The sequence below is a fragment of the Buteo buteo genome, chromosome 10, assembly GCF_964188355.1.
Source record: "Buteo buteo chromosome 10, bButBut1.hap1.1, whole genome shotgun sequence".
NCBI classification, from domain to species: domain Eukaryota; kingdom Metazoa; phylum Chordata; class Aves; order Accipitriformes; family Accipitridae; genus Buteo; species Buteo buteo.
The window spans coordinates 630,101-652,036 of NC_134180.1; the positions used below are offsets into that span (position 1 = coordinate 630,101).

Here is a 21,936-nt window from a genome sequence, read left to right on the forward strand (position 1 = left end):
AAAAGGAGATTAACGAAGGCCCAGGTCGATTACAGGTTTACTTACAGGGGAAAAGAGCTTTAATGAGAAGTTGTAGTTTCCTAATTAGCCATTTGATTTTCCTTAATTACCAGAATAGCGAGGCAGCGACCAGCTCCATACAACAAAACATTAAGTAGAGCTGAGACACAAGCTCTTTGCCATCAGCTCAATTTTTCACTAATAAATGAGAATGCAGTTCCAGAGGGAAAGGAGGCTTGTTCCCTCCCTTGAATGGTCCCTGGGGACACGCAGTTGTTGGCCAAATTCCTGCCCAGCCAGACAAGCCACAGCTCAGCTCTAACCATCTCACTGTGCTTTGTCAAAGTGTGCAGATGTTTAGGTCCAATTCCGGAAAGGTGCTGAGCACCCTCAGCCTGGTTTGATCTCAGCAGAAGCACAAGGCAGGTCTTCCCTAGCAGCTCCCCTGTGAGCAGGCAGCTGCCTGCTCAGACAACTTCCGAGTGGCCACACACCACCGAGCACCTAGGTCCTTCCCATCTGACCATCAAACGGCCAGGGCTACTGCATTCAGCAGATGCAATGAGGTTAGAACCATTAGTTTGCAATTTCTAGCAAGTAAGAGCACCCAGTGAAGTGGTAGCGGAGCACCGTCAAATGAGGGCAAAAGGTTGACGCAACTTTTCACCTAACCTTGGGAGCAGAACAGAGTTGTACAGCACGAACGCTCTTCCTCAAACACGCTGAAGTGTCCGGCTTCGTCTGAAGCTGGAGACTTACAACAATCCTAATGACTTGATGTTTTCTCCTCTTGTGTCCATAATAACCTGACAGAAGCCTGAAAACATTAATTTCCCCTTCCAATTTTGCAAATGATAGCAGCCCCTTTCCTAATAGAGAAGCAATTAACTGGGCTTTCCCGCTTCTCTTCTGTTCGTGCATCAACTGTCCTGGCCACGTGCTGTGCAACCAAAGTCACATGAAAGACCACTGAAGTTTTGAAAACAAATCAAATATTCTGTACAAAATTAAGGGAACTTTTATTTACAAATGAGCTCCTGGTTCAGTGAGAGCCAGAGGGGTTTGCTCCAGGCAGCAACACTCTCGTGTTCCCGCTCCTCCGCAGGGGGAAGAAATTGCTCCGTTAAAACACAAATAGCCACGATGGCAAAGTCTCTCATCAGAGGGGCAAGTTTACTCAAAGGATGGAGAAGTGCAGGGCAACAGGGAGTAACCAGCCCATGCTGCACTTCCCAAGCAGCCTGTAGCAAAGGATGAGCATGAGGTATCGTGTATTTGCTCCCCTTTCCCTGGGGACTTTGCCTGTTTACGCTCACCCACCACCCGTGACCACTCTGCCCAGGCAAAGGCTTACGCTGAGGCCCAGCCGCTCCGCCTGCTCAGCCCAGAGACACAAAGGCAGCAGGGCTCTCCCCTCCCAGGCCCCTGGCCCCAGCTGACACTGACAGGGAAACCTCTGGCATTCCCTTCTAGCTCTTCCCTGCAAAAGAAGCAGAGCTCCCTCCCCTCTTTTTTAGGGCAGAAAGATCAACGCAAGAAAAGCGGCAGCTGCTCGGCACGGTCTCACAGGCAGCATCAGGGTGATGCTTTCGGAGAGCTCAGGAGAAGAGCTGCCATCCCTTTGTCCCAAACACCTCCAAGGAAGGAAGCCCCGAGCGGCTCTTCTGCTTGGCGCCTGCTGTTCCCTCTGTGCCCCACAGAAGGTGCACTCAGGAATAGCTGAGGGGCATCCTCCTCCACAGACCCCCACACAAACAGTTTTTGATCCAGCGCTGCTCCCACTGTTTCACCGCTGTGACTTTGTTTGGCGATTTCAGCATCGTAACACAGCCACACCTGGAAAGAAACAGAGAGGTGCAGCCAGGCCCAGGAGAGACAGAAGCCCAGGAAAAAAGCCAGCACTACTGGGGCATCTGTACAGAACAGGCAGGGAGCAAGGCATCTGAGGAGGAAACCAGCTTTTGTCATTTGCAGGTGATGTTTGTGAGCACTAAAAACCAGCTGAAACCATGTGAGCAATTATCTTAAATGAAGAGAGGTTATCTTGGAACAGAAGGCTGTCTTCAAGACAACAGCTCCCAGCTGCTATTTATACATAAAACAGCAGACAGTCATCTTGTAAAAATGATCTGCTACAGAGACTTTCTATTAAAACCAGTAATTAAAGCTAATTCAATCACATCATTAGATGGATGTTTGCTCCCCACACCATTATTTTGAAATCCAGGCTCTTTTGTGAGGGTGGATGAAGAGGACAGTGCAAAGGGACTTAAAATGCAAGCTTAGTTTGAAAGATGACCCAAAAATGGCACCGCAGTTACTGTGATTATTTCCTCTCACCAGCTCCTCTCCAAGAACACAGGTAGTTTTATTTAAAGACCAGACCTGCAAAACAAGCTGGGGATCTCTCATCACTAATAAAGACTCCTACAGGCCAAATTCTGGTCTCCGTTTACCTATGCAGCCTGACTGCTCTCAGATTTTTCTGTTAAGGCAGTATCATATTTATTCTGTGACGCACAACTCAGCCCTTGGATGAAACACAGCTCAATCACTGGCAATGACAGATGTAGCTAATTCTTACAGAGTTGGGGTTACTTTGCGCCAGGCAAAGTAATCAGATTTTTAATCTAACAGCCATGCAGCAGTGATGCAGCAGCAGCTATTTCGAGTCAGCAAGGCTGCTCTTCAACAAGCATTTTAAGGATCTCAGTCTCCCAGGTTAGGGATGCCTTAAACACAAACACAAATGCTTTCTTCCAATGCAGGGGGTAGTGCCATACACCAAAAGCCTTATTATAGAAGCAGCATTTCCTCCTGCAGACACAATTAACATGAAATGTTACTGGGATACCAGCTAGGATCGTAAACAGAGACTGAAAGAGCTTTTGAATGACAAGAGCAGTTTGAGTTTCTGCCAGGACCTCCTCTGCACTGATTACGCTTGCATCGCTTACCTGGTACACGACTTGCATTCCTCTGTTGGGTATGCTCCTAAATGAAGCCGCCTCAGATGATCAATTTTGGGCTGACCAGGTGCCCTGGGGAAGAAAGAGAATGGCAACTTTTCTAGAATGTCACTTTCTAAAAGCTGTTTCCAGGACAGTGAGCTGCATTTCAGTGGCCAACATGATGCAGGCTTTGGCTACCTAGTCCATCGAGTGCCATGGGATTCAAGGCCATGCTGACATGAATCTAATCACAAACTAATGTTTTTTTCCCCTCCATTTGCCATCTCTTTTCAATATGATCCCTGGCCCATTGCAAGTTAAGAAATGAATTCAAGCAGAGAGGACAAACTGCTCTTGGGTCACACCGGCAAGTGGACGAGCCAAAAAATGCAGGTGTCCCAAACCCACTGACCTCTCAGAGCTGGAAAGAGATCCCAAAGCCTCCCGACACCCTCTTCTCACCACACCACCTATAGGTTTTGGGTCTCTGTACCTGACAAAGGCATCAAACTGGGAAGAGACAGTGTGACCAACGAGCCCAGGAGCTTTCCCAAACTGCAGCCGGACAAGCTGTTTGTTCTGCAGCTTGCTGATAATACCATCGTTGATAGGCAACCAGTCAATATTGGGAATGAGCAACTGGCTGGGCAGGAGGCAACATTCATCTATCAGGGTATCATCTGGCTCAGTTATGTGATTTTCCTCACGACCTGCATGGAAAATGAAGCAGAGAGAGAACCAGTGTGATCCTTAGATTTCTCATTTAGAGACCAAGAGAACTGCATGCAGTTTCCTCCTCCATCCGCCAACACAGCACAGAAAACAATAAACTTGGCAGCTGTACTTGCCCTTTCTACACACTATGGACCCACTCAGAAGTTACTCCCAGCAATTATTCCTTTCATGACAATCCACATTAAGGAAGAATTCTTTTGTTCAGGGAAACTGGCAAACACTTACAGCACAGCCAGAGTTTAGTTAGGAGCCTGAAGAGGAGGGACATGCTGTCCTGGGTGTCAGAGGTTGCTGTGTAGACAGGGAGGCAGCTTGGCTTCAACAGTCCCCAAATACGGATCACCACCATCAGCTCCCTGAACATGCCCAAGGATGCTCCATCTCGCAGAAAGCTGTGTCCTGGCCGCACAGGGGAGCCCTGCAGAGGGAAAACCAGCTGAGATTGGGACTTACACACAGCCTGCTGGAGCCACTGCTCCATTTTCAGACAACACCTTTTTTCAAGCACTACACAGCCTGCGGCACTCACTGCCAGAGGATGCTGTGGAGGTCAGAGGCATACAGAGATTCATCAAAAGTGGAAACAAGTCATGCAGCTACTGAGCCTGCTTCTCTGAATGCAGCTGCCAGTCGCTACACCACCGATGCCCCGATGGGCACAGAAAGGACCATTTTGTATTTCTGCTCTTTCTTATACTCTTCTCCGAAGTGCCTGTTTCAATAGGAACACCGGGGTTGCGTGCCACTTGGCTAAAGCTACTTGAACACTGCAGACGGTTGGTTTTTTTTTTTCTCCTCTCAGGACCCCAGGCTCTCACCTGGTTAGGAAGACTGGCCAGCAGATAGAGCACAAAATCTCCCACCCACTGGATAAGCTGCTGCAGGGACTGCAACGTGGTCATGTCCAGGACAAATTCTTCTGTCTTCAGGTTAATCATCACCTTGTCAATGTCTGAAACAGAAGCAAGACATCTGCTGGCTCAGGAAGATGATAGATCTGAACTTCATCCCCTGTCCCTGCGGTGACAAGAGGGGTCACCTTCCTCTTCCTCAAACCCAGGGAGTTACTGTGAGACTGTGACACTTTATATCAAACCTAAAAGGGGATACAAAACACTCAGAATGCAGTGCCAGATGCTACAAGCAATCACTACCTATATCCGTGATCTTGGAGCAGATCTCGGTGAGTCGGTCCCCAGGACTCTTGTCCGGGGTGTTCAGGAAGTGTGGGCGTAGCAGTGATTTTAAGGTGCAGCTAATGGCGATCAGGAACAGCTTTGCATGGTAGTCACACACACGGGCTATTGTGCTGGAGGAGAGCTTGCAGAGAGATGCCTTCATAGCAACAATGCGCGTGGAGAGGACCTGATTGACAGAAAGACACCATGAAAAATACATAAGTAAAAGCAGAATTAGAATAAGCTCATTAAAGCAAGCTGCTTTATTCTCTACTCTCCGTTTCTGCCACACGAATGACAGGAATAGTGAATACTGTTCTGTGCACGTGAATACTGTTCTGTGCATATACAAACAGTGCTACTGTTCCCAGAATCTCTGCCAAAAATAGACATTACCATCGCACCAGAAGTTTCCAACAGGTAGAGACCCATAAGTGAAAACGAACACTGCTGAAATGGAGGTTCTTCACACCTCAAGTACTGCTTGAGCATTCAGAGCCAGCACAGACAGGTAGTTAGTGCTGTCTGTCTTCTGAGCACTGGCAATTACTACTCCCTCCTCCCAGTCACTGAGACCCCTCCACATGGCCACCCTCTGCAGAAAGCCAGGGAGCTTCCGCTCCCGCTGACCTGCTGCAGGGCTGCATTCTGGCGCATATACTCTTCATGCAGCTTCTCCACCAGGTTCTGGACCATGTTAGGTTGGACATGGAGCAGAATGTCCCACCAGTCGTAGCCAGTCACCATGCAATACTCCAACAGGAACAGCAAGTGACGAAGGGACATGTTCATGTCCAGCACGTGGCCCATGGAGGGGGAGATGCGAAGCATGCTCAGCTGAAGAGAGAAGGCAAAGGAAAACCTGTGTCAAGAACTTGCTTGAAAACATTCCACAAAGCTACAATACAACACAGGCCAACTGCAGCTCATTCCTGACCCAGCGATAGAAGTTCTGCAGTAACAGGATGCATCCCTTCTTGCTTAACATGGATCACGCAGCTGGATGTAACATTCCCAGCATTTTCCTGAGTGATCCATTGCCACTTAGAGAGAGCCTGGATGAGAACAGCTCACCCACGCCCCTATAACAGAGCACAATACCTTCCCATGACTATCAATGCCAGCCAAGGCCAGAGACGTCCAGGAGAGCTGCATGGCTTTGAAGTGAACCAGGGGTCCAGCAGTTCGCTGCCTTTTGATAGTCTGCTCGTCCACTGGGCGCTGGGAGGAAGAGCCATAGAAGACGGCCATCATTTGCAAGGACAGACGATGAACAATGTGAACACTGCCATCATGAAAAGCCAAAGCCAGACCTGGGGAGAGAAGGCAACCAAGGGCTGAGCAAGCGACTCCTCCCAGTATAACCCAGACGTTGCCCAGAGAAGCAGCCACCACTGAAAGCCCACGTGGCAACAAGACAGCACCCAAAAGGCTGTGGGCTCGCAGGCATGTTTGTGTCTTGAGGCCATGTCAGCATTTCACAGAGATATGCTTCTTTCCATGGAAATGAAATGAAACAGGATGGCCAGGAAGATAGCATGTCTTTGACAGTTTTCCTATCAGCATTTCATATGGTTTGCTCCACATTCTTACTTCAGCTACAGTTCAGAAGATGAGGAAGGTAAAGTTTCAGGTAAAAACTACATATTTAGGAGAAAGACAATAGAAACTCCTTACCCAATCCAGGGAAGAATTTGGTGTCATTCGCCACCTTCAGATCAGTATTGGTCAGGGAGATTGGCAACTTCGGCAGAGCCACAGCTGAAACCCGATCCAAGTCATTGGTGGCAGAAAGAATCCGCCATTTCAGTATCATGGGTTGCTTGTCTCCAACTGTGAAAGATAGGTAAGTAAGACATCTCTCCCCAAAGAGATCAGCAAATACACCCCCCCAATTTCTGCCCACACTCCCCAACTAAGTGGGATTACAGATCAGAAACTGACTATTTGTTCATTCTACCAGACCAGTATATTTCCCTCATATTTCCCTATTTTTTTTCTGAATTCTACAAACAAAACTTGTTTTGCTAAATCTCTTTTGACGGAAGGCTCTGCTGGTGGTGATTAAAAAAATCCTTATGTACAATAATCCTTTATATTTCACTGGAACAAACTGCATGGATTTGATTTTTTTTAAATATCTGAAATGAGGTGGAAAAAACATGCAGACTGGATAGCTTAATTAAACTAGCTTTGCTGCGCAGTCTTTCTCCTTTAGGAGGCTTGGCTCGCTCGGTTCTCAGCGGGAAGAGCAGTTGCACAGCATAACACAGAAAATGTCTTTTATTGAGTGAAAGTAACAATCAAACCACTTCCTGGAAACCAGCAATTTGTTGCCTAAGATGCAAACAGATGGAATAAAGCATATGACTGAGAACACCTGAAAAATAAATATGGGACTCTGGATAATCCCATATATGTGATAACAGATTTGAGAACCTGTCTTGCATTTTTACTTAGACCATGCTCCTATTTTTAAGAGTATCTGGTGCAGAAACTCACCCACAGGAGAGATTTGCTGAAAAATATTATTGACTGGCAAACCCTCTTTCCGCAGAGACCAGCACTCCACGATGCTGCTGTTCTGGTTGGAAGCACAAAGCAACACCTGCAAACAGAAACCCATACTACAACCACATGCACAAACTTTACACTAGGGAAAGACACTATCCCATTGCATTTTCCACCTCTCCCTCTCCCCTGTATTTTGAGGCTCCTTCTCCTAATAGTTTATACAATCCTCTGCTTTTCGCTAGTGGAATGTCAGCAATACATAACAGTGAAGTCCCCAGCTCCAGCTAGAAGGAAAGAGAGGCAGAACTGCCATGTGTCATCACAGCCTCTCTGCATCACAAACGATCTCTCGCAAGCCTGTGACCTGCCAATGCCATTCATACACACCACAAACTAAACGTAAAGAAAAGGGCAGGAACTGAACTGACTTTGAAGCCAGAGCAGACATTGTGCTCTCCAACAAGGTACTCTGTCCTAACCAGAGGAGAGAGAAGAGAGGTTAGGCTTCATTGAGTCACTTAGCTTCCCAGAATCGTATTATCAATCCCCTGGCAAATAGAGTTAAGCTACTAAATTAAGTCACGCAGATCAAGAGCTCTAAGTGTTCTGGAGAGGGGCTGCTTTGAAGCTGAGACCTAAAGATTAAAGACTTCACATCCCAGAACCTCCCGGACAGCCCAGCAGAGCTCCCCAAACAATCAGCACCAGATCCGGAAAATGAACAAAGCAAAGCATAATCAGGCCAACGAAGGACAGGGCTTTTCAGACTGCTTTTTCACAAACTGGAGGGCTCAGCCATTACACTCCCAGACCTTTTAAGTGCAGCCTGCTTGACAGTGAAGCTGAACTAGCGGCACTTCCAGAAAGAGCAGCTAGAAACACAAAGGGCATTGCAGGACACGATCCTTCACCTCCAGGGCCATGTGGGGAAGCCAAAGGTGGAGCAAATAGCTATTTCCTGGCTATTCATGTAACTACTACTTGCTTTAACAGCAGATGCTCACCTGCTCTGACATGTCCCGAGCAAGGAATTTCAGGTGAGTGATTGCTGGGTATTTGTCTTTGCGAGCAGGGTCCGTGGTACAGCGCATGAAGAGGGAAGGCAGGATTTCAGTGTCTATTTTGCACTTCTCATTCACCACACTGACACAGACTTTGTAGAACTGGACAGGGGAGGTGCTGCTGCCATCCGACGTGGCCACCACAATGTTCCCCCCACCGGTGAAGGCGACATCTGCCAAGGCAACGCGGCAGCGGAGGCGGCACAGGCTCTCTGTGGACGTCAGCACCTGCCCATTGGGCTTGAGGAGAGAGACCGTCACCAGCCCACTGATGGTCACAGCAATCCAGCCCTCCATGGGCTTCCCACCAAACAACGTCAGCGATGGAGAGAACTTGACCCTGGAAAACTTCTCACCAAAGTTCGATGCTCCGGACTGTGAACAAAGGTCAACAACACAACAACATTTGCACCCCATACCCACAGTGCGCTCACAACTGCAGAGCAATCCTTGTTAAGTCACTGTAGCACGGTCTGCAGAGTTGAACAGAGTCCGATGAGGGCACCGAGCTCACACACCCAACTCAGCTACGTGACCCTGGAGAGGCCCCTTTGCCCCTGCACCAGTGTCAGCCGTGCGGGTGGCAGCAGGAACACACCAGCCCCTCAGCAAAGCTCTCCGAGCACCCCAGACCCAGAGCTCCAACCTTACTTATGTGGACTGAACCTGAAAGACCGACACCCCCTCTCCCTTTCTGTGGCCAAATCCAGCTCCGACACCAACCCGCTGCACAAGCCTTTACATCCCTGTGTCTCAGGTTCTCCAGTACTAAAGAGAGGGAAAGGCTTTTCTCTGTGGGAGACCCCAAGAGTTAATGTTTAAAAAAACATAAGTAGGTAACTTCTACTTGGCAGACTTGCTCTTTTTGAGTCTGACAGAATTAGACGCGTTTCTAAACAAGCAGCTTATCTCCATATGCATACGGTTCCCTTCCCAAATCCCTGGATCAAACCTCAGGACCTCGAACGCGTTTCTTCTGAATTACTAGTGGTAGGCAAAGAAATGCTTTTATCTCTATTTTACAGCCAAGGAAACTGAAGCACCAGACTAAAGAAGACATGTTTAAAGCACCAAGAGAAACAAGGCATCCAACCCCTGTTGAAATTCAGCAGGAACTAGGAATCTGACTTTTTTTTTTTACTGGAAAAATACCCTACTCGACTTGCCCAAGGCCACAGAGGAAGCCCAGAGCAGAGAAACACAGACAGGGGTTTCCAAAGTCCTTTGCTAATGACCTGAGCCAGTCTTCCTGACCGGATCTCCTGCAGAGCTGGGACAAACCTTTTCCACGTGCAGAGCCAGCTTCACACCATTGTGCAGCCAGGACAGGGCCACGACCGGGTCCCCTTCCACCATACTGCCCACGGTGTTCTCCCAGCTGTTGGCCAAGTGATCGGTCATGCTCCAGCACTTGATGTGGCCGTCTGCGTCTGCTGAGAGCAGCCTGGAGCCTACAACAATGGCACCTTGTAAGAACCAGGGGGTACAGCCAAAAAATCAGCTGAGAAATCAAACCACCCCAGCGCAGTTCGAATGGAGACAACCAAGGCTGTGAAGTGATGGACAAACTCACGACGAATCCTATCCCATTGTTTTAGGTAGCACACACGCATTAGCGGTGGGACACAGGCTTAACGAGAAGGGATCCAAGCTCACCTGACTGATCCCACTCCAAACAAGTGATGACTTCAGTGTGGCCAGAGTTAATGGAATACACGTCCCACGGATGCTCAGTGTCAATGATATGGACCATATGGGTGAGATCTACACAAAAAGAGAAGTGAATCACTGTCCCTTGTTACCAGCTACGCAGCCAGCATTTCTAAACCCACAGAGCCTCAGCTGATGCAGGGAAAGACAAAGTATTTTCCATCAAGCAATTTTGGGAAGGGTAATAATTGTGCTTGGCAACTCAGGTGAGGTACCAGATCCCAACACAGAGCTTGCCCTGGTTTAGCAGAGTGAGAACCGCTCCCCAGCGAACAAAACAGCCATTAAATTTAAGGAATGCAAGGAAAAGAAAGAGCCCAAGTTTCTTGTGTTGATTAGTGCAGGTGAGAGATTTCAGGGTCAGAGCAGAGCACAGGCCACACGGCCCAGTGGTTCCTGACGACCAGACTTGCCTAAACACATTGTGAGTTTCCAGGAGACGTTACCCAACCTTCCACCAGCGTGCTGTACCTTTCTCCTCCTCATTTTTGAGGTCTGTGGTGAAAGCGATGAGGTTCCGGCAGGACCACGCGCACACTAAGGGAATGGAAGGGCAGTGGTTGCTTTTCGGCTTTTTCTCCCACTCGCAGACATACGCCAAGTCCATCGCGCCGCTGGCCAAGCCCCGGGACCCCACAGAGAGGGGAAAGGCGCTCACTCGTCCCTGGAAGCAAGAAACAGCCAACTCCACAAGTCACAGGCCGCAGGGGGAGACCCCGTTACACCGGCCCTGGCACGGAGACCCCCAGCACCCGGGCGGGGAAAGGGCATCAGCCCCCCGCTCCCGAGGGGCAAGCGGGGACTCCCGCCCCCGGGTGTGTTTGTGCGTGTGTAGGGGAGCCCCGGGGGGGGGGGGGGGGAGGGGGACACGACACACGACAAACCCCGCACCGGGAGAGGCCCGGGGGCGGGAGCGCGGCCTACCCCTCACGGCGGGGGGGGGAAACCGGGCCTGCCGCAGGGAGGAGACCCCGCCGGCCGGCCGAGGGGGGGGAAGCAGAGGGGTGCTGCCCGCCGGGGTACCGGCCCCACAGCGGGCGGCGGAGCGGGGAACACCGCGGCCGGCCCCTCACGGGGGGGGGGGATCACACCGGGGCGGGAGCGGCCGCACTCACCGGCCCGCACCGCCTCCCGCCGCGCACGAGGACCCCGCCCCGCCCCTGCGGGCTGCCCGCCGCACGCCTGCGCCCCGCCCCGCGCACTCAGGCACCGCTGCGGACACCCCGCGCAGGAGGCCCTCAGCTCGAGGGGGGCGGGTGCGCGCCAGTCAGTGGCTGTAATTTGCATGTAGGACTACCCAGAAGACAGCGGGGCAGCGAGAGGGGGAAAAAAAAGCCTGGGGATTTGGGAGATTTTGGTGAAGCTGAGGGAAGTGAGTGTTCGAAGGTCAGACAGTCGGGGGGAGGGCACAACGTGTGTATCCCTGAGGAGAACAGCAGTCACCCTATACTTTCTATATCTGCATTCTGGAACGTTAAATACTGTCGGGGGGTGAGGAAATACCGTGCTCGCTTCGGCAGCACATATACTAAAATTGGAACGATACAGAGAAGATTAGCATGGCCCCTGCGCAAGGATGACACGCAAATTCGTGAAGCGTTCCATATTTTCGCCACCAGCCCGCACCCGCCTTTTGCGGGCGGTACCAGAGGGCTCCCCCCCAATGCGACCTCCCCCCCACCCGCGTCCCCTTCCCCACGCAGAGACAGAGCCGGAGTGTGGGAGCACCGTGGTTTATTGTTCCTGAAAGCCACCCATGCCCCAGCCACGCAAGCAAATGAGGTGCAAGGGGGTGCTGGGGGCTCCCCCCTGCCCTGCAGGGACAGCCCTGGGGGTCCCCTTGGTAAATGGCAGCCAGTGTCTTCAGGGCAGGGAGCCCAGAGCCAGAAGAACCAGCAAACACCCCCAGCAGGCAACGAGGGGCTGGGGGTGCTGCCACGACAGGCAGAGACAGTCCCAGAGGGGGGGGGGTCCAACACCTCTGGGGGTCCCCTGCACAGCATCAGGGGCCAAGCCAGAGCAGGACCCCCACCCACAGGGCATCTCAGCTGCGATGAACCCCTGCGAGCAGCCCTTGACACATGGGGGACACAGGGAGACCTACAAACTGCCCCATCTGCCCCCATGGCAGCTGTGGGTAAGCAGCAAGAGCACAGCGCCCCGGTAGGCCAGGCTGCACGCCTCCAGCACACACACAAGTAAATATATACACACACACACACACACAATAAAAAACACAGGCTATATTACATTTAAAAACAGCCCGGAGCCCTGTGGTGCAGGCAGGTCCGCATGCCGCAGGCTGGTGCGCGAGGTAGGGAACAGGGCGCTGCCGAAACACCAGTGGGATGAGAGCACCCAGGAGCTCAGAGTGGAGAACCCCCCACTCCACACCCTGCCCAAGGGGGCTGGCAGGGGCTGAGCCCCCCCCCAAAATTCCCCATCAGGGGCGGCAGGGCTGCGGGTGCTGGACAAAGCGCCGTCCCTCCAGGAACACGACGGCCCCGAGGCTCTTCCGCTCACTCAATGTTTGCTCAGCAGCCGCGAGGAGCTGTTTCACCACAGAAGAATCTGGACCAAAATCACCCCACGAGCGTCAGTGCCAGAGGTGGGTTTGGCCCAGCCTGATTATTTTTAAAAGCACCTGGGCTATAAATAGACACACAAACAGTTCCAGGGAGAGCAGCTCCGGCCAGGAAGCAGCACTGCAAACTCAGGGAACAGGGCGAGCACGGCAGATAGGCACCTGCTGCACCCACGCCTCGAGCCCAGCGATATCTGGCAGGGCCACGCTGCCAGCTGCCCCGCAGGAGCGAGTCCTGGCATCCTGAGGGGAGCGTGGCGCTGCCCCGCGAGCCAGCTGGGCGCAGCCGTGAGCCCCCCGGCTCCGTACCATCAAACGCCTGCCCCTGGAGAAGGGGAAGGGACGAGCCCCCCAAGGAGGGCACAGAGCGGGGCGAGCTGGTCTGCGCTGCAGCCCGCTCGGGCAAGGGGAGAGGTGGGCAGCAGGCCAGACCTGAGGGGACGGCGGGGCTGGGAGAGGTCAGGAGCAGATGAAGGAAGCCTTCAGCGAACCAAGCGAGGGGCAGGGGCGTCCCTCGGGGGTATCAGCTCATCTGCCCCAGGTAGTCTGAGAGCAGGAGCTCGGGGGGCAGGAAGACACGGTGCTTGTTGCTCACTTTCATTTGACGTTTCCCTTCGATGTCTGAACCTGGGGGTGAGAGGGACCAGTTAGCACACCCCTGTCCCCCCCGCTGTGGGTCCCAAACATCATGTTCCCAGCCCAGCTGCCTCCCCTCCTCCCTGCAGCTCGTAGCGAGCACCAGTTCCCCCGTGCTGTGCAAAGGCGGCAACTGTTCCCCCCATCCCCAGCCCCCTCCACACGTCCCTGCCGGCATGGGCTCCACTTCGCATCATTAGCGCTCTCATGCTGTTTTCCACAAGCAGCTCCTAATGAAACGCTCAGCAGCAGAGACTCCTCCATGGGGACAGAGCCTGGTGCCTCTCCTCCCCTGCCTTGGCAACAAGACCTTCTAGGGAAACCCACGGGCAGGGTGCGGGCACAGCCGCGCTCTGCGGGAGGAGGCAGCAGCCACAGGAGAGGGAGCCCCACGAGCAGCCTCTTGCTTTGGGCCATCCAAACCCAGAACCAAGAGGAGAAGTGGCAGCACTGCTGCGAATGAGAGATCCTCAGGCAGAGCTGGGCCTGGCCATCAGCCTGGCTGCTGGGCTTCAGCCCCTGGCAGCAGCTGATGCTGCCCACCCGCCACCAGTGCTGGCAAAGCGGTATGACCACAGCCGAGGCTCCCGAGAGAGCTTTGGGCAGCAGAGGCTGGAGAGCAGGGTTATCTGTGAGCTGCAGCACAAGGTGGGGCCAGGAGGAGGAAGGGAGGAAGAGGCTGAGCTGGAGGGGAGAGATAGCGATGAAGAGAAGGGAAAAACAAAAACAAAAGCAAAAACAAACAGGGAAACACGAGGCTCTTACTGGCAGAGACGAGGTCCATGTACTGGCAGAGCGCGTGGAGCAGGAGTCGCTCGAAGCTGGGGGAGATGGGGGACAGGGTTAGAGCCGACGTGTCTCAGACCAGCATCTCCCGAGTATCGCCCTGCCCTCGTTCCTCCCATGGACCCACGGATCAGAGACAGGGAGCACAAAGTGCTACAAGCCCCTGTGCAGGGATTCCCCAGTGCAACCCTCCCCTGGGGGCTCCGCAGGGGCCAGGCCAGGCAAGTGTCCCCAGAAGGACACCCGAGCCTGCCCGAGGGGTCTCCTTCGCTCCCAGAGCCCCTCTGCAGCCTGGGGCAGCTCTGGGGCACAGGGAACCCAGGTGGAGCAGCATGCATGCACGGCAGCTGGCTCAGGCTGCGGTGAACTGGGAACCCCCGCACGCAGGGTGAGCATGGCTCGGGACCCCGGCCCCCACCAGCCCCTGCTCTGTGGGGCAGGAGCAGTGACAACCCGCAGAGCCCGAGGAGGGGGGAAATACCTGTTGTCCATCAGCGCTGTGTAGACGGAGTGAGGGGTGACGGAGAAGAAGGCCAGCAGCTCCTCCTCCAGGCCCTCCAGCGTCCCCTGCAAGGAGAAGCAGGGGCTGTCAGCAAGGAGGGTAGCAGTGGCCGGACCCTGCTCAGACCCTGCAGCAACAGGCAAGGGGAGCTGGCGCTCACCCTGTGTGACACAATGTGGGCAAAGCCACCTGCCCCATACAGCTCTGTGCCCCTCGCAGTGCCCACGTTTTGCCTTTGAGGAGCTGCTGCCCCAGCCGGGGCCAGGCAGAGCCACAGGCACTTTGTGACCACAACCGTCTTTTCCCTGCCACGTCTGCACAGCCCCAGCACGACGGGGCCCCCCCAAGTCCCGAGGAGTTATCGCCAGCAGCTCCCAGGCAAGTCATCTGGATACGAGACAGCAGGAAGGCACAAGGAAAGGAGACAGCTCCCCTCTCCAGCCCCCGAGGCGGGGAAGAATCCAGACCCTGCCAACTTCATACTTTGTGTGCCAAGGGCTGGCATCGTCCCTTATGTTCAGAGCGGCGGCAGCCAGGAAAGCCTCATGCCTCACATCTCCCTTTCTCCTGACAGGCAAAGATCAGCTCGATGCAGCTCTCCAGAGCACCATGACCCCAGAGACAAGCTGCAGAAGCAAGTCTCATTTGAGAACAAATTGAGCAGAAGCCAGCGGGCAGGAGGAGCTGAGGCTGCTTTTAGAGACTCTAATTAGAGCAAGGAAAACAAACAGAGCAGGAAAACAGCACCATTGAGAAGAGGGAGCAGGGAGCCAGGCGCCCCCGGGGCCCAGGAGAGCAAGTGTCTGGGCAGGCAGCACGGCACCAGCACCGGGGCCACACGTGGCAGCTCAGCTCCCCAAGCCAGGCGGCACAAGGCCACGCTTGCCTCTCCATTCAGGCTTAATTGTCTGCTCAGCAGTTTATGCAGTTTTACTCCCTTCAAAATGCATTTGAGTTTCTCCAAACAGCCTTGTATGGACTGCTCTGAAGACCCCAAAGGCTCCACTGCTGCCCCTGTGGGCAAACATGCCGGGTTTCCCCTGTCACCTGCTGCTCATCAAGCAGAGACTGGGAAACAACCACAGAAAAGTGTCCTGTAACTACCAGAAAAATCTGAACTGAGCCAGGAAAACCTATCTGCACAGGGAGCTGAATGTCTGTTTGCAATCAGCCACCGCTGCAGAGGTCATACGAGAACTGGAGCATGTTCCTCAGGAGCCCATCTGAAATTCGGCACTTGTCTGGCTCAGCACCCGCACACGAGGTCAGGGGACAGCCCTTAGGATGCAGCTCCAGATGAAACTGCACGTGGGGCACTGGCAGCTGGAGCCCTGCCTGCCCCAGCCCCGCCACCCCCCCAGTAGCCCCCAGCTCACCATGGGGATCCGGCCCCGCTTCAGGGTGGAGCGCAGGCGGCGGCTGATGCGCTGGAAGCACTCCTTGGGCGTGTAGGCGGGGTGCTCTGGAGCCGACAGAGAGAAGACAGAAGGGACTTGGACACAGCTCACATCCCCAGCACACGCGGGACGGCTCTGGCTGCAGCCGCACGGCATCACCTCTTGGAAGGAGCCCAACGTCCCCCTAACCACCCTGGAGGACCCCCGCTGGCCACTTCCTTCGCTCCTGGACCTGCGCAAAGCAAGCCCCAGACCAGCAAAACTGTCCCCAGCCAAGGAGCGTTTGGAGGGTGCTGAGATGTAGGGGTTTGCAATCGGGGGACAGCTGCTTTGCCTGCTGCCCCAGCCACTCCTGACTCCCTTGAACCCTCCTGGGTCCATGGGGGGTCTGCTGGGCAAAAACCCTCCCCACTGCAGCACCCAAAGGGTCGGCTTTGTCATCCCCTGGCCCCACCACGAGCGGACAGGGCAGGGAGCAGGATACAGCCCTTGGGGAAGAGCACCCTTCCCAAAACACATGCAAGGGAGGAAAGGGAGAGGTTCTCCCCACCCAGCATCCCCTCCCAGCACCTTTCCACTTGTCTTCATTCTTGATGGGCAGCTTCCTCTTGTGCTTCTTCCTGGCCTCCTCCTCCAGGTAGAGCAGGACTCGCTCTTGCTCTTCTCCCGACCGGTTCATGAAGTCGTTCCAGATCTGACAACACAAGCCACCGGGCCCCACTGCAGAGGTCTCCAGGGAGCAGCCGGCAGTGCGCAGCCACCCTCGGAGCCTCCTCCTCACCCACCCATCCCCAGGCAGAGCAGGAACAGCAGCTCGGAGAGGGGAACGAACGGGGCTGGGCTGCGACACTGCCCCAGCCAGCATGGAGGCAGACCATGGCAGACACAAGCTGCAGCAATGATGACCTTTCTCCCTGTCTCTCCAGCTCCTGATCATCCACTACAGCTTGTAACAACCACTTTGGGAGGAGGTGCAGATTTAACACTCGGAGCCAACAGACAAAGGTGGTTTTTTAATGGTTACTGGAGTCCAAGTGCTGACACAAGAGCCCATGCGTGCAACCCAGTCTCAAACCCAGGTCTACATCAGGCTTCCTAAGCCTGGCTTGAATGAGTGAGAGAAGAGCTCTGCAGAGCCAAGAGCGCACACACAGACCATGCAGGTCGCTCTGCAGCCAAAGCCCTGAGCATCAAACAGGAGAGAAATCGAGTTTCAAAACACCCAGTTACAGGCCAGTATCGCAACACCGGCTGGGCAGCGTGAAGCAACAGAGGGGGTTTGGCAAGGGGCCTGTTTCGGAGGAAGTGCTGCAGCTCACCCGGCGTTAGTCACTCCGCAGGTACAACACTGTGTGTTGGAGCACTTGGCAGCGCTCTGGGCGCTGCCGGGGGCAGCAGCAGCCTCCATTAATCTGTCCTGGCCAGGCTCTGAGCAGAACCTAGCCCCTACACCGCACATTTGTGTGGATCCTCCGCAAGAGGATCTGCCTGGAGATCCCCCACCCCACAGGCTGAAAGACCAGGGGCCCTGGGACCTGACCTGCCCCCAGCACACATGGCAGCAGCCAGGCACCAGGCACACTCCAACACCAGGCAGGAGCTAGGGCACAGCAGCCCAGGCTGGGGAGGCAGAGGGTCAGAGGAATGAGGTATGGACACCACATATGGCCAGAACTGCACGTGCCGTGCCAGGGCCTCCCCAGTGAGCCCCGAGCAGGCGGGCAGCTGCGCCTACCTCCACATAGGTCTCGTTGTTACAAGCCTCAGTGAAGATGCTCGGAGTGGCGGAGTGGGCGAGCTCTCCCTCGTCGCTCCCACATTCGTCTCGCTCGAGAAGTGTCATCAGGTAGCGAGCTGAGGGGGAAGAGCAAAGCCCCTGAGAGGGGAGGCAGCGCCTTCAGAGAAGCCCTGCACCCCCCGCAACCCCCCGCTTGCCACACATCAGAGAGTTGAGGGGCAGCGGCTCCCTGCCCTGGGGAAGAGACCCAGCCGGGGAGGAGTCAGCACTCGGAGCCTGCCCCGGATCCTTACTGTTCTCCAGCCTCTGCAGGCTCTTGCGCCCCTTGGCCCTGGGTGTGAGGTCTGAGTTGCGGATGGCCTTGTTGATATAATACTGCTTTCGCTTGGAGGGGGAGAACCTCTTGGACGGGGAGTCCTCCAGTGGGGGCAGGCAGTCCTCAATCCTCCTGCAGGGACACACGGCAGAAGGGACTGAGCTCACCCAAGACCCCCAGGGCCTGAGGCAGCCGCAGCAGCGCGAGGACGGGGAGCTGCACGGGGAGAGCCCATGGCGGCGACGATGGGGAAGGCAGAGCATCAGCCATCAGCATTAGTGCAATAGGCACCGCATCCTCCTCCACGGGGCCCTGTGCCACTCCGGTCACAGCTAACAGCCTCATGGCATGCTATGCTGCTGAACCAAGGACTTGGTCTGTTTAAAGCAGCTGCATGTTAGCAACTAGACATTCTGGGTAATTAACTCCACCAGCATGCAAGGCAAAATGAAGGGATTCATTTCTGTGGAGACAGAGGCTGGGGAGGGACCCCAAGGTGCCCCATGCAGCCGGACACCCACTGCACCTTGTGTTTGCCATCGCCTAGCCAGAGTGTGCCGCTGGAGCCGCCGGCACCGTCCTGTCACGCAGACTCCGCAGTGATCGGCAATGGGCTCTATCATCCGATCCCCGAAGGCAGCGGTAACACCTGCCCTGGCCATATCATTACTGGCTGGGCCAGTTCTTCCCTCCAGACCATTATGCAGCTGTGGCTGCTCCCCACCACTCCCCCCAGAGCTGGACGCTCCCCCACCCCAGCAAGGGCTGGTCTTGCTGGTTCTCCATCCTCCGGAGATGTGGCCAGCATGCAGCACCTGCACGGCATGAGCCAGTGGGGTCCAGAGCAGACACTGGCCGCCCCAGCACCACCCAGAGCAGGCAACGGGCAGCGAGCCAGCCAGCCCCAGCAGCAGGACACTTCACTGCCATAAAGCTACAGCCCCTGGGAGAAAGACTGCACCACTGCCAGGTACACCCAAGGGTGTTTGGCTTCTGTTAATAACAATTCTATGGTCAGGACATTACTTAGACACATGCACAATATAGAAACAACGATAGAACTTAAGACGATTTCATGTGAAAATTAAACCAAATGATGAGCGAGAAGCTCACTGGGCACTTAACGCAACCACTTTGGTTTCAAAGTTCACTAAAACTCCACCAAAGACAGGAAGTTTCACTATCTTTTCGCTTGTTCTTTGCCCACTTGCTGAGGTCTCTGCATTGCAGCTTCCCCTCCGGTTTGTGTGGGTTTCCTTTAGCACAGCAGAAGGTGGGCGAGAAAACCAACACCACCAAAACAAACTCCCCACACACAACCGTAGGGGCAGGGCTGGAAGGGGAGCAGCAAGGCTGACTGCTGCTCTCCCCGCCATGGCAGCAGCACCACGGTCTCGCCCCTTCTGCGGGCCTGTGCTCCCACCAGACACAGCTGTCCCCACTGTGTCCCCTCCTTTCCACTGCCCTGGGGCTCAGGGGACACCCGGCACCGCAATCAGGTGCTGGCACAGCCGTCCTCAGCAGCCAAGGCAGAGCGGGCTGCACCATCTGATTACGGCCCACCAGGCTGGGAAGGCAGCCAGCTGCTTACCCATGCCAAAGCCTTGATTTTTTTTTTTCCCTTCCCCTAGATGGAGGCAGTGATGGAGCCTCTGCTGCTGGGGGTGGGGGGACAGACAACCTCTCCCCCTTCCAGCTGGAGAGAAAACATCAGCAGAGGTGGCCTTGGAAGAAATAAAAGGGATGCACGTATCCCTGGTGATGACTAACAGGCAGGGTGGGGAACTGTAACCTAAGCTGCAAACACAGAGCGACCAGGGCTCATGGATCAAGTTTTGATACAAAGGTGGTTCAAAAAAAAAAAAAATAATAGAGGGAGTCACCTTACCGCCAGCCCCAGTTCAGAGGTTTGAGTACACAGAGCTTGGCAGCTGCGAGCCTGGCACTGCCAGGAGCCATCAGGGCTCACTGGCACAGCCCCAGGGTGGCTGCACCATAGAAAAAGCCCTTCAAAGAGAAAGAGACCAAGGCAACACACAGTAAATATTTACCCTGTTTTCACAGATGGAGGGAACCCTAACTCAGGGTAGTGGGACAAAGAGGAGCGCTCATCCTCCAGCCTCCATTGGAGGGGAGGAAAAAAAGATGTTAAAAACAGCTATGCAAGTGTCACCAGGGTGGGAGCGGGGTGCTGCCAGGACCCCCTGCTCCCAGCACAGGGACCCCCTGCCCAGCACCAAGGCTCGGGCCTCGGGATAGGCGCAGCCCCAGCTCCTCGGCAGCAGAACGGGCTGCCGAGCCGCACGGGCCTCTTGCTCCCCGAATCCTCCAGGGCCGTTTGCGGCAGTGCCGAAGCTGCCCGGCATGTGCTCGCGGGTCTGGCACCCCGCCTCGACGCCCTGCGCTGCCACGTCCGCCGTTCAGCCCCACCGCCTCTGCCCGCCGGCCCTCAGCAGAGCTGCAGCATTCATTTCCAACCGGGGAGACTCACAGGTGACGGTGACCTTAGGCCTGTGCCAGCAGAGCCAGGCTTTACAGCGTCGGGCACCCAGCCAGCAGTGAGCAGCTGGTCTTGGACGAGCTCTGCTTTCAGTCCTTTATCGGTAACTTCAGCGTCGGGATCCCTTCCCGTGCAAGCCGCAGCTCAAGGTCCCGGCAGAGCTCGTTCCCCGGGGACCGGAGCAAACACCGACCCCACAGAGATGAACTCCACAGCTCCCCAAGCTTCTCATTTCCAGGCAAGAAACAAGAAGCCCCTTGTTCCCTACCAGGAGATTTTTAACCAGTTCCTCTTATTTACCGTTTAGCAAGTGGGACACAGCACCGACACTCGAAGCAAAGCCACCGCAGCAGGACAGGACTGCTGCATTGGTGAACAGAAGATCCCCCTCCTCGGCCAGAGCCGGCCTGCAGGCTGCCCGGCTGCCGTGGCACGGTTCCCGGCAGCTTGGTCCCGGTCCCTCCGTTATCCCAGGCTGGGAGCGGTGGTCTCAGGGCTCCGCTCGCAGGGCCAGCGGCCCCCAGCCCACTCGGGGCTCCCCCCGTGGCGGGGGACGAGGAGCAGCCCCGGCCCACGGGCCGAGCGGGAAGCCCACCGGGCCCAGCAAACCCCACGGCACATCGCCTCTCCGGTCCCGGTGTCCCCGGGGAGCACCCGTGACCTTCCACGGGGTAAACATTAATTAGCCCATTAACCTAATCACGGCCTCCTGCCTCTGACACAGCCGCCTCCGGGTCCAGGCGCTTTCCTGCTCCAGGTCGGTGGGGCAAAAGCTCTCCCGGGACAGCGCACCCGCCTCCTCCCGCCACCCCCACCGGCCCCGCTTTTTGGGGGTCCCCACCGGAGGCGCGGAGCACCCCCCCCCCCCGCCGGAGGGGCGAGGAGCCCACGGCGGGGCGGGAAACCGGTGGGTCCTGGGGTCGGGAGGGGGAGACAGGGACGGAGCCGCGGCCACACTGACGGCCCGGAGGGAGGACGGAGGCCGCAACGGGGCCCACGGGAGACCCCTCACGGCCCCGCGGCAAGGGCCCGACAGGCCCACAGCCGCCCCACGGCCCGCCCAGGCCCCGGGCCCCGCACTCACGGGTAGGGCTCCTCAGGGCCCGCGCCGCCCCGCAGCACCACCATGGCCCCCGCTCGGCCCAGCACGGGCGGCGGCACCGGGACCGCCGCGTCCCCCGTAGGAAGTGGCGTCAGAGGGGCGGGGCCGGGGGAGCCCCGCCCCCGTGGTGACAAGGGAGGCGGGGTTACGGGGGAGGGTGGGGTGGGTGGAAAAGCCCCCGGTACCGGGGCTCCGGCAACCGCCGAGCCCCGGGTCGCGGCCCCTT

General features: G+C 55.7%; 2 protein-coding genes and 1 non-coding gene across 4 annotated transcripts; 1 reads left to right on the forward strand and 2 right to left on the reverse strand.

Moving 5' to 3' along the window:
- Positions 1–105: 105 nt before the first annotated feature.
- On the reverse strand, positions 106–11,304 carry MED16 (mediator complex subunit 16). 2 transcript variants are annotated; one of them, XM_075037735.1, is made up of 15 exons: positions 11,265–11,304; positions 10,621–10,813; positions 10,096–10,203; positions 9,721–9,890; positions 8,383–8,814; positions 7,367–7,472; positions 6,542–6,697; positions 5,966–6,177; positions 5,495–5,701; positions 4,841–5,051; positions 4,505–4,638; positions 3,912–4,104; positions 3,445–3,661; positions 2,958–3,041; positions 106–1,836 (listed from the first exon to the last, which is right to left on the reverse strand). In XM_075037735.1, exons 2-15 carry the CDS (start codon positions 10,754–10,756, stop codon positions 1,710–1,712), a joined length of 2,493 nt encoding a protein of 830 aa, XP_074893836.1. In that variant the 5' UTR covers positions 10,757–10,813; positions 11,265–11,304; the 3' UTR covers positions 106–1,709. The 2 variants fall into 2 exon arrangements, with proteins under 2 accessions (XP_074893836.1, XP_074893837.1); XM_075037736.1 differs by lacking the exon at positions 11,265–11,304 and having other exon boundaries at positions 10,563–10,650.
- A 349-nt stretch (positions 11,305–11,653) lies between these two features.
- On the forward strand, positions 11,654–11,760 carry LOC142036164 (U6 spliceosomal RNA). Its single transcript, XR_012652095.1, has one exon. It is a non-coding gene; the product is annotated as a U6 spliceosomal RNA (small nuclear RNA).
- A 612-nt stretch (positions 11,761–12,372) lies between these two features.
- Positions 12,373–21,840, reverse strand: R3HDM4 (R3H domain containing 4). The gene is made up of 8 exons (XM_075037740.1): positions 21,693–21,840; positions 18,086–18,240; positions 17,790–17,908; positions 16,625–16,748; positions 16,034–16,119; positions 14,637–14,722; positions 14,135–14,190; positions 12,373–13,360 (listed from the first exon to the last, which is right to left on the reverse strand). Exons 1-8 carry the CDS (start codon positions 21,734–21,736, stop codon positions 13,257–13,259), a joined length of 774 nt encoding a protein of 257 aa, XP_074893841.1. The 5' UTR covers positions 21,737–21,840; the 3' UTR covers positions 12,373–13,256.
- Between the last annotated feature and the right edge of the window lie 96 nt (positions 21,841–21,936).

Bases quoted from the DNA above. Each gene is read 5' to 3' on its own strand.
- MED16 (XM_075037735.1), bottom strand. From the start codon at position 10,756: ATGGACTTGGCGTATGTCTGCGAGTGGGAGAAAAAGCCGAAAAGCAAC. The intron at 9,891-10,095 runs GTGAGCTTGGAT...CCATTGTTGTAG, and splicing joins TTTGGAGTGGGATCAGTCAG to GCTCCAGGCTGCTCTCAGCA. The intron at 6,178-6,541 runs GTAAGGAGTTTC...TTCTCTCCCCAG, and splicing joins CAAATTCTTCCCTGGATTGG to GTCTGGCTTTGGCTTTTCAT.
- R3HDM4 (XM_075037740.1), bottom strand. From the start codon at position 21,736: ATGGTGGTGCTGCGGGGCGGCGCGGGCCCTGAGGAGCCCTACCC. The intron at 17,909-18,085 runs GTAAGGATCCGG...CTTCCCCCTCAG, and splicing joins CCTGCAGAGGCTGGAGAACA to CTCGCTACCTGATGACACTT. The intron at 16,749-17,789 runs GTAGGCGCAGCT...TTGTGTTGTCAG, and splicing joins ACAACGAGACCTATGTGGAG to ATCTGGAACGACTTCATGAA.